Source organism: Crinia signifera, chromosome 1 (assembly GCF_055691185.1).
Source record: "Crinia signifera chromosome 1, ASM5569118v1, whole genome shotgun sequence".
NCBI classification, from domain to species: domain Eukaryota; kingdom Metazoa; phylum Chordata; class Amphibia; order Anura; family Myobatrachidae; genus Crinia; species Crinia signifera.
In genome coordinates, this window is record NC_139217.1 from 365385629 (window position 1) to 365402419 (window position 16791).

A 16791-nucleotide genomic window follows, 5' to 3' on the forward strand; every position below is an offset into this window, starting at 1 on the left:
ATGGCTCCGGCATCTTTATTGACATTTTCTCTTATTCCATGGGGGCACAAAACTTCCTTTGCATTCTATTTTGGTTGTTATGTGTTTGTTGGGAGTTTGCTATGGCAAGTTGTCCTGGTGTGCAGAGTGTGACTGTTTTTGTGCGGTTGCAGCAATGATGTATGAGGACACATCTGTATATAGTGTACATAACATTAATATTACAAAAAGGGCTGGCTCAAGCGTGTGTATATGGTATTTTTGTTTATTTAGTGCACATGTGTCATGTCATTTTGAGTTTCTGAGCTGTTTATTAATCTGCTGTTTCTTCAATGATACAGTATATAAAATTAGGATAAACCACTATCTGGTTCTTAGAAATGTATTATGCAAAGTTCGGAGGTGCGGCACACGGGACATTAATACATTGGGCAGTATTCAATGCTCTTTTGCGATCTGTGACTGAGCTCACAGCTCACGGGTCAGTATTCAACTGACCCCCTTTGCAAACTGCGTGTGCGGCCACCAAAACAGCGAGTGGGCTCCCTGCATTAGCCATGAACCTCGCCATTTGGGGGGATCCTTGCCGTTCTCCTTCAGTGAGGATTTCCCTGTGAAACATTGAATAGGGTGAACAGCCGGTGTGGGGGTTAAATGAAGAGGGTGGCTTGTTTTCGGCTATCCTTGCCGTTTAACATACCCCTCGACGACCACATTGAATACTGCCCATTGTAATATCTGGATATTTATTGCAACGTTTCAGTTATTTTTAACCTGTAGACAGTCGAAATATGAATTTACTTTGACCGTAGTAGTTCTGTTTGCGGTAGGATTATTTATTTCGACTGACTCCTGCTACAGTGATGTCACCTTGGTTATCAGGCTGTCATATTACTAGGAGAGCTATACTTGCCAGGAGTAGAAGAGAACAGTCTTTGGACCAAAGTTTCCTATTGATAATATAAATGGAAATACAGTATAAATGTAAAAACTCAGTTGCTTAATTTCTCTTATTTCTGAAATTTGCAATGATCAAAAGAGAGATATGGAAGTCTAATGTAAAAAGGATACAAAATCCAATAAGTCACCTAACTAAGGCCCTTATTCTGATCGGTGCGGCCCGATCAGAATATGCGGCCGCGACCGTGCAGGCGAATCCCCGCCTTCCATACGGATCGCCACCTGCCGTCCGTACGCGGATATGTGGCGATCCGCATGAAATTGGACGGGGATACGCCTCCTCCATGGTGGGAGCAGCCCCTGCATTCGATGGTCGCCGAACATCGAATGCAGGGCCGCACGCTCCACCAGGTCCCGCAACACAAGACCACACGGACACTTGTCCGTGTGAAATCTTGTATGGGGGCGGGCAGCTGACATCCGGCGATGTCAGATGCCCGCCCCGTACCCACGCGTCACGGCCTCATTACCATGCATACGCCCCGCGTTTGCATGGGAACGCCCATGAAACGCGGGGCGTATGCATAGGGTAATGAGGATAAGTAGCCCCTCACGCCCCTCTACGCCCCCTGTGCGGCGTATAGAGAATCCTTGCGGCGAAATCGCCTGCACATGCGCAGAGTGACCTCTGCACATGCGCAGAAGATAAACATCGGCGGCCCGTACGCAAGCGGGAATATCCGCATCGATCAGAATAAGGGCCTAAGTAACTACTAACTCTACTTTAAGGCCGTGTAATAAACAATTTGTACAAAAGACGGTAGGAGTGTACTTGTGCAATGTGCGTGAAGCAACAGGTCTGTCCCATTGTATCATAATCTGACTCTCTAGAAATGTTAGTATCCCTATAGGTGAAAAGAAGGAACCATTCCGAAGAGTATTGTCACGCAGTTATAAAAAGAATAATGCTAAGATGAAGTAGCGGAATATGTATAAATGACTGGGTGTAATAACAATATATTTTTAAATATGATGCAGCTTGGAGAACAAAATGGTCCAGAAAGTTGTATTTCTTTGTGCCAATACATAAGTTGATGACATTGTATGAGCCATGCTAAAGGAACAATCTGTTTAAGAGGTATTTGAAAGCTTGGACCGATGTGTTTCACTGTCCATTTCAGCTTCTATGTTCACTCCGTTGGTCTTTTGTCAAGCATGTTGTTTTGTTCATAAGACATGACTGTTTCTGTAAGACCAGTTTTTCACATTAAGTGTATGGACTATTTTTTAATTGGTACAGAGCGGAACAGGAGGAGCGGGAGGCAGCACTCAGTTTCCACACGGAGAATGGTTGCTTTGTATGACTATGACCCAAGAGAAAGCTCACCGAATGTTGATGTTGAGGTAAAGCATTTATTTAATCACTATATCAGTTGGCGCTAACGTTTGAAAATGCAGCCACCAATCCCTGATATGCTCATACACAGAGGAGAAGTTATAAAATGATCGGGGTGGCTCACATAACTCAAATGCCATACATACATACATAGACATGGTACAGTATGTGGCTATAACAACCATAGGCGAATCTAGGGGGTGGTCCGGGGGTGCACAGGACCACCCATTGGCCCATTTTGTAGCTGAGGGATGGGGCTTTCCAACGAGCCCAGCCGCGTGTTTTTAGCCCCCTGGGAACCAGAGATACTGCCAGGCAAAGCTGGAACGTTTTCCCTATAGGATAACATGGGACCCGCTAATTCCTACCCCCACCCAGTTCAACGGCTGCCAGTTCCCCCTTCGGCATCACTGAAGCTCGAGGTTGATCTCAGTCGAACCCACATTGCTGGGCCTTCAATCTGATACCAGGATGGATCCATATGGGTTAATTGGTTCCAGGGATATTGAGGTTAAACCGTTTTTTTTTTTTTTTTCATTTCTTAAATGTAATTTCATGACTGTTTATGTTCTTTGAGGGCAGATTTCTCTGGAACCAAACAGCCCAGTTTCACGGGACCAAAATCATTCGAAGCCAACTCAAAAGTTCTTCAATATGATACTGGTCTCATGTAAATGGGTCAGTTGGTTCCGAAGTTATAGCTGGATGGTTTAAGGGGGGTAGGGAGAGGGGAGTGGTTGTCTCTCCCCCTCACACCACAAAATGCAGGGACTAGGCTGGTGTATAAGGGGTCAGCCTGGGTATGTCCCTGCATGATCCTGGGACCATATTCCCGGGTAAATCTCTGCATTTTCTGTTGTGAAAGGGGTATTATTTCAAACAGCCGTGACCTGCAGTGCTCTGAATACAGCTGGGCAGACCCCTGCTCTCTGCCCAGCTGTCAATGACTGTCACCCCTGCAGCTTCCGCTCCAATTCTTCTCCCCGCTTTCACCTCAGCCCGCCCCCCCTTTAATCATGTGGTGCTCGCGCCCGGCGTGTAACCCCGACGTCATGCACAACAACAGCGCGCACATATTTCAAATGTCCATTCGGCTAGAGGGGACACCAGGAGGGGAGTGGGAGCGTGCTCTGCGCTGCGCTCCTCTCCACATAGAAGCAGCTGCACCGCTCTCCATCTCTCCCTACAACAGCAGCGAAGGCTCATATAAAAATTTACAGTAAGTGGCACTTTTGGGGGCATTGCTTAAGGGAAGCTACAAGTGGCGGTATGTGGGGGCATTACGCATAATGTGTGGCTTAATGTGTAAGGGGCATTACGGAGTGCAGCATCATGTGTAAGCGGCATTATGTGTGCAGCATCATGTGTAATGGGTACTATGGTGCATGGCATCATGTGTAATGGGTACTGTGGTGCGCGGCATCATGTGTAATGGGTACTATGGTGTGTGACATCATGTGTAATGGGTACTAGCAATTCATCAAGCAAGAACCCCCTAGCAATGAGCACGTAGGTAAGCAGCACTTATGTGGCAAATATGTAATGGGCATTATGGTTTGTTATATAGTATGTAATGGGCATCGTGATGTGTGGCACAATGTGTAATGGGCATTATGGTGTGTGGCCTTATGTGTAATTGGCATTACGGCGTGTGGCTTTATGTGTAATGGGCATTACTGTGTATGGTGTAAAGTGTAATACCACACCCCTTTTTGTGAGGCCACACCCCCTTTTCGCCGCGCGGCTACGCCGCGCAAAGGTCCCCCTGCTGTTGTGTCTGGATCTGGGACCACCCATTACCATAATTCTAGATTCGCCTATGATAACAACACAACTATTGTGGGTGTGTGGGTGCCAAGACATATAGAAGCCACAGAGATGACTTGTGCACTACTTTGTATACCTTGAAATTTGTTTCTTATCATCGACTTATTTGACATTACAGCCATGCAAAATGGCAACAGCATTAAGTTAATTATTATTACATTATGAAACAATTATTATTGAATAACCCCCTATTCACTTCCTAAAGCAGTGGTTCCCAAACTGTGTGCTGTGGGCCCCTGGGGTGCTGTAGAGCACTTGCAGGGGTGCCCTGGACTGGTGGCCCAGGATCAATTTAAATTATTAATGGTCAATGTAATAGGCAAAACCAGGGTTTGTGGCTTCCAATCATAAAATATGTGGATAAAGAGAAGCAAACCCAGTCCCTCACCACATAACTGATTATAAGGATAACATATAAACACAATTTATTTAATTTTATATTTTTTTCTAAAGTACTCAATAAAAAAAGTTTATTAATATAGGTCTGAGTAGCCTTCAGATCCCTCCTCAGCTGGTAGAGAAAATGATAGTGATAGTAGGAGGGGCAATGAGGGGTTAAGTTACTCATGCTTCTAAAAATGAAAAGGGGTGAAGTTGCCAATAACAGATTCTGTCTATCATTTCTCAATCGCATCCTAGAAAATGATAGACAAAATCTGATTAGAAGCTTTAGAAAATGTACCCCATAGTGTCTACAAAGCAATCCTCACATGCATGACCTACACACTCCAGGCTGATAACAGATCAGGTCGTTTTTTAGGCGGTTGTTACAGTGGGTATTAAACTGGCCTGTTCCTATAGATCACACGTATGGTAAAACAGCATTATTATCCTACTTCTACATTTTTTGTCATTGACATGCATGTAGCAATTGTAATAGGAAGAAAGCAGCCTTTGATGCTACATTGCAGATGATCACGCATCTGTGGTCACATGGGACACAGAAATCAGACCTCTCCGATACAAGCAACAGAATGTGCTTTTAACTTTTATGAATGTTCTTTCTTATGGCAAATCTGAAGAAAGTAACAATGAAGTGTAGTCAGACTTTGGGGGAGATGTGCACTATGTAAACCAGGAGATTTACAAAAATGCCAAACGTAAATCAATCAGAACTGCTACACTTCCTGAGGACCCGGGTCACCTTAGTCTTCCCCTGCTCTGTCACCTCTCTACACCGTCCTCTCTGCCGCTCTGTCTACCCCTGTATGTTGGAGATGGAACAGAACTTAGAGAATGATTTTATAGATGAGGTGTATTAAGTTTGGCCAATGTATTAAGCCAGTGGTTCCCAAACAAGGTCCTCAAGGCACCCCAATGGTCCAGGTTTTAAGGATATCCATGCTTAGGCACAGGTGACTTGTAGTAGTCCTTATACTTAATTATGCTTCTTGATCAAATGTTATTATTTTATCAGTACTTTTGAAATTGTGCAGAATATGTAAGAACTGCATTCACTCGTCTTTAAAAGATCCACTGTCTGATTCGGATTCAGTATTGAATCCCGGCGGTCGGGATCCCGGCGTTCAGAATCCCGACGCCGGAATCCCGACAGCCGAAATGCCGACAAGGGGGGGACGTGGATCGCCCCCCCTTGCGGGCTCGCTGCGCTCGCCACGCAGCGGGCCCGGTGCCTCGCTACGCTCGGCACGCTATTTTATTCTCCCTCCAGGGGTGTCGTGGACACCCCAGGAGGGAGAAAGTGTCGGCATTTCGGCGGTCGGGATTCCGGCGTCGGGATTCTGAACGCCGGGATCCCGACCGCCGGGATCTTAACTGCATCCCGTCTGATTCAGATCTATCAGATCTGATTTTTTCAATACTCCTTTAAAAGGGTTTGTAAGAGTTTACACTACTGAAAGTAAGCAAATATGGGGGCATCATTTACATTTGTTTAGCCTCCACAAAGTCTTAACATTTGATAAGTTGAATCTCATAACAGGTTGTATTTTGACATAATTTGTTAATGAAGAAGCCATATGTAAATAAGTAAGTACACCCTTACTGCTTCTACAGCATTGAAGAGTTCATTTGAATAAATTCTGCTATTGCTATTCCATTATCCAGCCATTACCTCACAGTGGTGTCCCTACCTATTTGGATACCAGGTGTGCCATTATCTGTAGTTGGAAAATAGGGGGGCATGGCCTCATGGGTTGGGGGCATGGAGTCACAGCTCAAACCCTCATTCTCGTCACTGCGGGGTCCAGGGGATTCAGGCTGCCCTGTAGAGTGCCTTAGCTCTTACATTCGAACAGCAGCCAAGTTCTGCACTTACTGTTACTGTGCAGCACCCCTCTGATTACACCCAAGGAGTCATTAAGGATTGTGTATTTTTCCAATATTTGAAACATCATATATACAAACGACATTTGCAGTAGAAGCCTTCCAGAAGATATTCCCCAATCTGGTCTGATAGAAGCGTTGATGAAGATTTTCAGTGAAATTCTCAGAAACAATTGGAATGAGACAAAATCTTTCACAGTACACTAAGCCCTATGCCCTTGTCGCCTTTCTACCGATAGGCCCCGCAATGTCATATGTCATCTACGCTGCTTCTCACAAAAGAAGATCATGCAATTGGATGGTGTTGATTTCATATATGTTCTTCATATCTACCAAGACTTTCCTTGGCACACCAAACACTGTAAATATTTGAAACAACTAACAAACACCAGTTGAAGTATCTCCCATTTCATCATCTTCAGGTGTTTTCTGGCAAGTGGCATTCTCTACATTTAGACCTCACCTCCCTTTGCTCAGTACTTGGCTTACCAAAGATTAATGCACCTGATTGGAGAAGACCCTCTGACTCAACTGTAGTTGCTTGATGCCTAGGAGGCCCTGCCTCATGGCATGAGGTGTAAGGCTCAAAGAAGAGATCAAGCAACCATTCAGACCATCCCTCCTTGGGTATCACCTGAAAGAAATTATGGTGATATTCGGGTCCACCTTTTGCTATTACCTATGGTCATTGATAGGTCACCTCCCTCATTGGGAAGTTCTCTCCTTTCATACTGTAACTGTTCTTGGTTGGATGCTTATTTCTCTGTATATTTTTTAGGTTTATCTTTATGTATTCATATATCATGATTTATACTATGTTTAGATATGTGATACTCCTATGTCTACATTTTTATATTATGAAGTGGAGTTAATTTTATAAAGTGTGGTGAGCGCAGCGAGCCACCAAGCCCAAAGCGTGGCGAGCGGACGCGTATCCGCGCCCCCTCGCGGGGCTCGCCATGCTTCGGCCTCGGCGGCTCGCCACACTTTATAAAATTAACTCCACGCCCACGTGGATAATGGGGGTATGACGTGGATAGTGGGTGTATGAAAAGGGGATTTTTGTAAGAACTTACCGTTCGAACCCCTTTCTCTGAGTCCAGTCCGGTGACACAGCTTCATAATGGGATGTAGTAGGGTCCGCCAGGAGCCAGGCACCTATGCTTCAATTCTTTGGGAGCAGGCTCCTCCCTCTGCATACCATCATGCTTCAGTTCAACTTCAAGAGCACACTAGGATACATAACTCAGAACAATGCCTGAACACTTTATATGTAACATAACAGAACCATAACATGACAACACATGAACGGTACACTTAACTGAGCGTTAGGGAGGGATCGCTGTGTCACCGTAGCCCCATGGCGCACCGCCCAGGTGGAAGCAACCGACCTGGTGGTATGTGCATTTATCCGAGACGGAACTGGTCGACATGCTTTACAGTAGGCAAATGCAATGGTAGATCTCAACCAGCGAGCGATGGTCTGCTTAGAAGCAGGCCACCCAAACTTAAGCAAATCATATAGCACCAAGAGTAAATCCGATTTTCGAATGTCCTTTACCCTCTCAATGTATATTCGCAAGGCACGAACTACATCCAATCTCTTCAGTTTGTCCCTATTTTTAACCCCGTCTGGGGGAGAAATTACTGGAAGTACAATGTCTTGGTTTAAATGAAAAGATGACACTACCTTAGGTAGGAATTTTGGCACTGTTCGCATCACAGCCCCATCATCATGAAAAATCAAAAACGGTGACTTGCAAGACAAGGCACCCAACTCAGACACTCGTCTGGCTGATGCAATTGCCAACAAAAAAGTGAGCTTCCAGGTCACATACTTTAACTCCGCAGATCTTAGCGGTTCAAAAGGAGGATTCTGTAACATAGATAAGACCAAAGATAAGTCCCAAGGCGCCACCGGCTGCCTATAAGGTGGTTTAAGTCTAGCAACCTCTTGTAAAAAAGTTTGAATCTCAGGTAGCAAAGCTACTCTCTTTTGAAAGAATATGGATAAGGCCGAAAGCTGCACCTTTAAGGATTGCAGACTAAGGCCTGATGAAAAACCATCCTGTAAAAAATTTAAAAGTCTTGACAATTTGAATCTGGAAGTGTGAAGTTTCTGTCTCTCACACCATCTAATGTATATCTTCCAGACCCGATGGTAATTTGCCGCAGACACCGGCTTACGGGGCCTCAGCATGGTCTGGATGACCTCATCAGAAAACCCCTTTTTCTTTAATAAGGAGGTTTCATAAGCCACGCCGTCAAATTGAGACGACCTGGGTCCTCATGAAGAAACGGTCCCTGGCCTAACAGGTGCTGACGATGAGGAAGCCTCCAGGAATCCTTCGACAACCTCAGTACATCAGAGTACCATGACCTCCTGGGCCAGTCCGGTGCAATTAGAATTGCCCGCACTCCCTGATTCTTTATTTTCTACATGGGAAATGGAGGGAAAATGTACACCATCTGGAAGTCCCACTGAACTGTCATGGCGTCCACTGCCCAAGCAGCGGGATCCCTCACCCGCGAGCAGAATCTCTGAACCTGAAGGTTCATTCTTGTCGCCATCAGGTCTATGTCTGGCAGACCCCATCGATTCACAGTCTCCTGAAAAACCTCTTGATGGAGAGACCATTCTCCTTCCCTAAGGGACTCCCTGCTGAGAAAGTCTGCTTCCACATTCCTGACACCTGGAATAAATATCGCCGACAATGCCGGAACGTTGGTCTCTGCCCAACTGAAGATCTTGGAAACTTCCGCCATCGCCATCTTGCTGCGTGTCCCGCCTTAATGGTTCAAATAAGCCACTGTTGTTGCATTGTCCGATTGTATTCTCAGCGGGGAACTTCGCAGAAAAACCTCTGCCTGGATCAATGCGTTCAAGACTGCCCTCAGCTACAGAATGTTTACAGGCAGTTTGGACTCTTCCTTCGACCAAAGGCCCTGAAGTCTCAGGTGAAGAACTACTGGCGTCGGTCGTTATGACAAGCCAATCCCAGGGCCTGAGAGATCTCCCCAGCTGCAAATTTTCCACATCCGTCCACCATAGGAGGGACTCCCTGGACTCTGGTGACAGGGATAAAACTTCCTGCTTCATCCTCTTGGCATCTCCGGACCAACAGGATAGGATGTTCCATTGGAAAATCCTGGAAGGGAATCTGGAAAAGTGCAGAGTTTCGAAAGCTGCCACCATCTTTCCTAGCAACCTTACCCCCTGCCACACCGATGGTGCCGGTGCTTGCAGGATCTCCAACACCATCAGCCGAATCTCCACCGCTTTGGATTCTGGGAGGAAAACCCTTTGAAGGTGCGTGTCTAGGATCACCCCAAAAAATTTCAGGGTCTGCGTTGGTGTGAATTGGGACTTGGGCAGATTCAAAATCCAGCCCTGACTTTTCAAAAACTGTGTTGCCACCTCCAGGTGAACCTGAAACATCTCTGCCGACTCTGCTTTGAAGAGCAGATCGTCCAGGTAAGGGATAACAATTATTCCCTGCAGTCTGAGAGCTGCAGCCATGGTGGACATCACTTTGGTGAACACTTTTGGGTCCGTGGCAAGCCCAAAAGGGAGTGCTTGGAACTGCCAATGTCTTCCCCCGATTGCAAACCGGAGTAAAGACTGGAAATCTTTGTGGATCGGGACATGGAGATAAGCATCCTGAATGTCCACTGATGCTAAGAACTCCCCTGGCTCTATGCTCAACAGCACCGACCTCAGGGATTCCATGCGAAAGTGATCCACCCAAAGATGAACATTCAAAGATTTTAAATTTAGAATGGGTCTGAATGACCCGTCTGGTTTGGGAACTAAGAAAAGGATAGAATAAAAACCTTTTCTTCTCTCCTCTCGAGGGACTGGTATAACTACCCCCTTCTTCTCGAGAGATAAGGCAGCTCCCAGAAGTGAAGATCTGAGAGACGCGGTCCTTGGTAAAGGAGTGGGGAGAAATCTGCGAGGGGTGGACCCCTGAGATTTATTTTGGTACTTGTGACTTATCTGGGCGCCCGATGTTGAAATTGTATGCCAGTACCCTAAGCATGCGATTTGATGCGATTTGACGCTATTTCCCTTGAAATTCCCTTGAAGAGAAAATCGCGTTGCATTGTATGCTATTGTATTGCATGCGATACGATTTGATGCAATTTTAATATGTACAGGCACCCAGATGCCTGTTTCATATGTGAAATGGCCCCCCAGACCCCATTTTTAATTTTATACCCACCCTGATGGCTAAATGACCCCCATTGTTAAAGCCACCCCACTATCAACGCCAACCCGAAGCGTGGCGAGCGCAGCGAGCCCTCGAGGGGCGGCGGTACGCGTCCTCCGACCTTTTCATACCCCCACTATCCACGTCGGCGTGGAGTTGATTTTATATAGTGTGGCAAGCGCAGCGAGCCACTGAGCCCGAAGCGTGGCGAGCGCAGCGAGCCCCGCAAGGGGACGTGGATACCTTCACAGCTATACGTGTCCCCTCGCAGGCTTCACAGGTATCCGTGTGCGCTCGCCACGCTTCGGGCTCGGTGGCTCACTGCGCTCGCCACACTATATAAAATCAACTCCACGCCGACGTGGATAGTGGGGGTATGAAAAGGTCGGAGGACGCGTACCGCCGCCCCGCGCGGGCTCGCTGCGCTCGCCACACTTCGGGTTGGCGTTGATAGTGGGGTGGCGTTAACAATGGGGGGCATTTAGCCATCAGGGTGGGTATACAATTAAAAATGGGGTCTGGGGGGCCATTTCACATATGAAACAGGCATCTGGGTGCCTTCACACATTAAAATCGCGGCAAATCGAGTCAAATCGCATCGCATGCAATCTGATTGTATGCGATGTGATTTGACGCGATTTTTAGGTGCGATGAAGAAAATTGGGCGCCCAGATAAGTCCCAAGTACCTTTATTTGATATCCCTCTGAAACAATGGAAAGTACCCACGGATCTTCCGTAGCCACCCTCCAACTGTACTGAAATTGGCATTCCAGAACAGGGAGTCTCCGCCCTGTCATGCAGAGGGTTTGTCTTCCCCCTTGGTGGCATGTTTCTTAGTAAAGGCGCCAAACTTAGACTTGGTCGGTCTACCTCTGCCGGCTTGGAATCTTCCACGCCCTGACTGACCTCTGCCAGCTGCTCCCCCTCGAAAGGAAGGACGGTTTAAAGACTCCGAATTTAGAACCAGAGGATTTAGAGGTGGTGGGAAGAAAAGTACTCTTACCCCCCGTAGCCTGCTTGATGATCTCATCCAATTCTGACCCAAATAAAAGCTCACCCTTAAAAGGGATAGTTTCCAGTGACTTTTTAGACTCACTGTGTGCCTCCCAGGCCTTTAACCAGAGAGCTCTCCTGGCAGTAACAGAAGTGACGGACACTTTGGACGCCATCTTGGCACCCGCCTCGCTAGCTTCACATATATATTCTGCAGAACACCTTAACTTTTCTGCCACAGAAAAAGCCTCTGCATCATGCTGGAGATGACTCCCCAAGGTCTCCGCCCACTTGATCATGGCTTTTGCCACCCAGGCCGAAGCAATAATGGGGCGCATAGTGAAACCAACACCTTCAAAAACTGCCTTCAGACAGCCTTTAACCTTCTTATCAACTTGATCTTTAAAGGCCGCGCCACCCTGCACTGGCAGTGCAGTGGCCTTGGAAAATCTGGCCACAGAGGAATCCACCAAAGGAATTTTTTCCCATACCTTAACCTGATCCTCAGGCATGGGGTAAATGTTTGCATATTTTTTGGACATTAATAGTCTCTTCTCTGGAGACTTGCCAGCCTCCCCTAATAAAGCAACCATGCCTTTATCTGAAGGAAAGGACACAGGATCCTTACGGCTCCTTTTAAACACACACTGCGCAGCAGCCTTTTCCTCAGCAGGCAAATCCAGAGCCTGTTTTACAGCCAAAATCAAAACTTCAATACCAGAGGCTGAAGAATCTGTTTCCTCTCCCTGTGACCAACACAAATCATCCTCATCTACTCCACCATCATCTGTGTCAGTAGCTAATGGAGGTACCATAGAAGACCCCTGTCTAAACATCACCTCATCAGAAACTTTTGTAAATTGCTCCAAAAGAGAAGACATCTTATGCACCCCCTCTCATAGGATCTCCCTGTGCAGGGGTAAGAGATCCCTGAGATGAGGGAATAGGTCCCGGAGATCCCACCAAAGATCCCTTTTGCCTATTCAAAGCCTCTGTTAACGCTTTAACAGACCGTCCCAAAGCCACAGCCCACGCTGGCTCAGCTCCTTCAGGACTCTGAGTCCGTGACCCACAGGGCACAGCTTCGCAGGAAGGGCACAACTGTTCCAGGGCACAACTGTTCACATGATAAATTTACATTACATCTCTTGCAATGGTAAAACATCTCATTTGCTCCCTCCCCAGCAACAGAACTGCACTCGTCCGCCATGTTAATATCAGAATAAAACAACACAGCTAAGCGTTCAGGCAAAGTCACAGAGTAATGCACCAGTGTACTTATCTGTATGTTCTGTTGCCAGCGATCAGCGGGGGAAGCGTTTGTCAGGAGAGACTTCTGAGCAGGATCTCTGTCTTTCAGCTCCGCAGCAAGCACAGAAATGGTGCCAGTAAACCATGAAAGAGACCAAGTCTCACCTCCAGTGCGGGTAGCTGACGTCTTTTGGTGCCAAACCGCACACACACAGGCGCTCCCACTATGCTCTCCCCTCCAGTAACTCCCCCTCTAGGGACCACTTGGAGTTGCCCAGAAACGCTGGGCGGCCGCCATCGCTGAGAGACCCGTCCCCAAGATCCACTTCTAGGCAAGGCACTGTATGGGGTCCCCCGGAGCCCAGGACAAGCCTCCGTCTGAGCGGAGTTAAGCGCTGTGCAGTGTGCATTCCTCTGATGAATGCCCTCTTCTGCACACAGAACACTGACAGGACGCGCTTCTGTCAGTGTTCTGCTGCGCTCTCAGCGTGTACTGACTTCAGACAGAAGTCACACGCTGGCAAAACCTGCTACTAAGTCTAATGTTAAGAAAACAATAAAAACCTAGTCTAACTACTAAAAACCAAAGAAAAAAGTGTGGCTGCAACGCAGCCAGTCAGCATTGCACCCACTCCTGTGGGCACTTAAACGAAACTGAAGCATGATGGGATGCAGAGGGAGGAGCCTGCTCCCAAAGAATTGAAGCATAGGTGCCTGGCTCCTGGCGGACCCTACTACATCCCATTGTGAAGCTGTGTCACCGGACTGGACGAAAGATAAATATTGTGTATTAGCACAGCTCCAGTTACGTAAATTACGTAGTTTACATAAATTCCGTAGTTTACGTAGCCAGTATAGTGGTGTGTGGGTATTCTGAATACACCACTACGCAAACTACGTAATGGGCGCCCTGCTAATACATAAGTACCAATGTTATTTCCTTTTTTTTTTTAAGTAAACTATATAGCAATTAAGTCTACTGGGCCTGTGTCTAATCTCATCGACATGTTCTCACCCTTATAACAGATTGTTATTGTTCGCTGTATCACTATTTACTGTCACAAGCAGCTGCTGCAACCCAAAAAAGCCCCCCCCCCCCCCCCCCCAATTGGCTTGGCTGCTAGACTGTGTTGCAAAATGCAGAATTTGGGGTTTACATCATGGGAAGGAACCCTGGTGTGCCCTGTGCTGGGTGCCCCCCCCCCCCCCCCCCTGCAAAATTCCCCGAATTACAACTGATAGGCACCCGTGTTCTATTTAGCTCTTATTTTGTATGCACGGTGAACCCATACCTTCTATTGCATTCCTGTACATCTGTTCCTTTGCTTATGGGTGGGAAGGGTGGCACATTACCTACCTATTGGAGTCCGTCTGCAAGCAAACCTTGATGAACATGACAGCAAGTAACCAAAGCATTTGCCTGGGTGCTTGTTGCAGACTTGGATTTTTAAATAATACTGTAAAGATTATTATTATCATTTATTTATATGGCGTCACAAAGGTTCCGCAGCGCCTAGATTAAAGATGTTAATAGTTAGTTGACTATCTACGTTAAGTGTGATGTGGTTAGATAAACTAGTAGCACACTTTTAGCAGACAGAAAGGAATGATTTAATAGCATATTTTATTTGGGATGCGGTTAACATCCTGGCCTGCTAGGATGTAGGCTGTGGGTTGGGGAGGGAAAGGTTTTGGCACTTGGGAAGGACCTCGTGTTAAGCTGTGGGGAGGCAAAGGCTAGGCACTAATGGGGAGGGCGTGGCTATGAAGTGGGATTAGGGCTGGGCTGTAGGTAGGGGGGGGGGGGGGGCTTTAGGGATGGAACTAATTTACCTGTCGGGATTACCTCATTGGTGTGTCAGTATTCTGACAACTGGCACTCTATCTGCCGGAAATCTGTATGTTTTCTTTTTATTTAACCCATATCAACCAGCAAACGCTTATCGGTCCAGTGAAGGCGTGTGCAAACTGTGGTTGAAAAAAGCCAGTATTCAGTGTACATTATAATGTATATGTAATCACTGATAAAACGCTACTTCTTTCATGAGACGTTTTTAGTTTCACATACCGTACATGATGCAGTAGTTGTAATTCAGATGTGAAGAGACTGAACCATGTGACAACATTTCTTGAATCATAGACCTATTTCTAAAGAACAATTACCAATTAATTATATATGCGATTTTCCCTTACAACATTATTACAATGTGGCTAGTCCGACTATCAGATTATTTTTTCAAAAGTATTAAATAATAATATCACTGTAATAAATGAGTAGTTTCCTTCTGGTATAACATTGGTGGAAGGTGAAGAAGTAAGTCTTCACTTTACATTCACAAGTCAGCATGATGTGCGAGATACTAATGCTGGAATCTCCTCTGTAATCCTACAGGCGGAGCTCACATTTTGTACAGGAGATATCATTACTGTATTTGGTGAAATTGATGAAGATGGGTTCTACTATGTAAGTATGAGATTTAGCATACAGGATTTCCTTAGTTACATTATTAGCTGCATATATACTGTATACAGGTTGAGTATCCCTTATCCGAATATCCGTTATCCAAATTATTCCGAAAACCATACATTTCAGAAAGTGAATTTTATTTTAGTTTTTTTTTGCTAAAAATGTACTGGGGACATCTATAACAGCACGAAAGGGAGTGACCAAGTCACACAAGAGCTCTGGTCTATCTGATAGTGATTATCTAAACAATTTTTAGTTTTTAAATTCTGGGGAAGCTGCTGCCACCTATTTAGAGGGAATGTGTACCTCTATTCAAAAGAAGCAAGAATGTAAGAATGTGTTGAGGTGGTAGATATAATCTATCACCACTAGATGGCGCTGCTTCGCTCATAACCTGGGTATCAAGAAATATTCTGAAGCATTTCAAGAATTAAAAGAACAGTTTCTTTTTTTTTTTTATTAAAAAGCATTTTAAACACAATAAAAAAATACATAAGTCATACAATTTTAAAGTGCACTTCAATAAGACATACAAGAAACACACACATAACATATAAACACTAGGGCAATGGTAATCAATGAGGCTTGTTTGGCTGTACATGCAATGTTAGAGGCATATATATACAGGTCCAACTCCGATTTTCCGGCACCTGATGGTCCGGAACCTCTTTTAATCCGGACACATCAGGTGTAAGTCAGCAGTAAGTATTTGGGAAGGTTTAGAGGGCAGCGGGAGGGAGGAAGTTGCGCTGCGGGTTTTAAAAGCGCGATGCTGACACTGGGAGTCCTTCTGCCGTGTGTAACAAGGGGAGAGAAGCGGCGCTGCTGGCTGACAGAGGGAGTCATGAGGGGAGACGGACTGAAGGAAAGAGCCGTGGAGGGTAAAACAGGTGCGGGGGTGCATGGGGGAGTTGGGATTTGAGGGGGGACACCAGGGGCAGGGTGCAGACTCGTCACAGGTACAGCACAGATAATCCGGCAAAACCGGTAATCCGGCACATTGTTGGAACCGACGGTGCCGGATTATCGGTCCCATAAAATCATATTTGGATCCTTTGCAGTTGTTATTATAGGCACAAACTCTTCTTAGAGCATGATTGAAATGGTCCTCTCTTTTGTTAGGGTATAGATTTCCCTTAGTATGGGGACCGGCTCCAAGTGGTATTGTCCGTACTTGCAATCTGCGATCCGGAAAAGCAATGTGGGTAACTGGTTTATACCAGGCTGTACAGGGCTCCAAGAACGCATTTCTCCGCCTCCTTTATATCGGCGGCTTCCTCAGCTTTAAATCTTAAAATGGTTCAGAATATTTCTTGATACCCAGGTTCTAATTTTTTGGCATTCAAATTCAGTGCCGGAGATAGTACACAAACTTTGTTTCATGTTTTGAAACCTGTTTTATGTAGAAATAAAATATAAATGTGTGTATTTCTTGTGTTTTGATGTGTTTATACAGCATAAATACAAGATACTTCAA

General features: G+C 45.9%; 1 protein-coding gene across 18 annotated transcripts in view; it reads left to right on the top strand.

The window, feature by feature from the left end:
• Nucleotides 1–16791, top strand: part of RIMBP2 (RIMS binding protein 2) — a 359110-nt gene that overhangs the window by 325896 nt on the left and 16423 nt on the right. For all 18 annotated transcript variants that reach the window (XM_083150351.1, XM_083150360.1, XM_083150314.1 and 15 more), the window contains 2 exons: nucleotides 2180–2283; nucleotides 15240–15311. In XM_083150351.1, the coding sequence (XP_083006477.1) occupies nucleotides 2180–2283; nucleotides 15240–15311 (176 nt within the window). The remainder of the gene's footprint in view (nucleotides 1–2179; nucleotides 2284–15239; nucleotides 15312–16791) is intronic.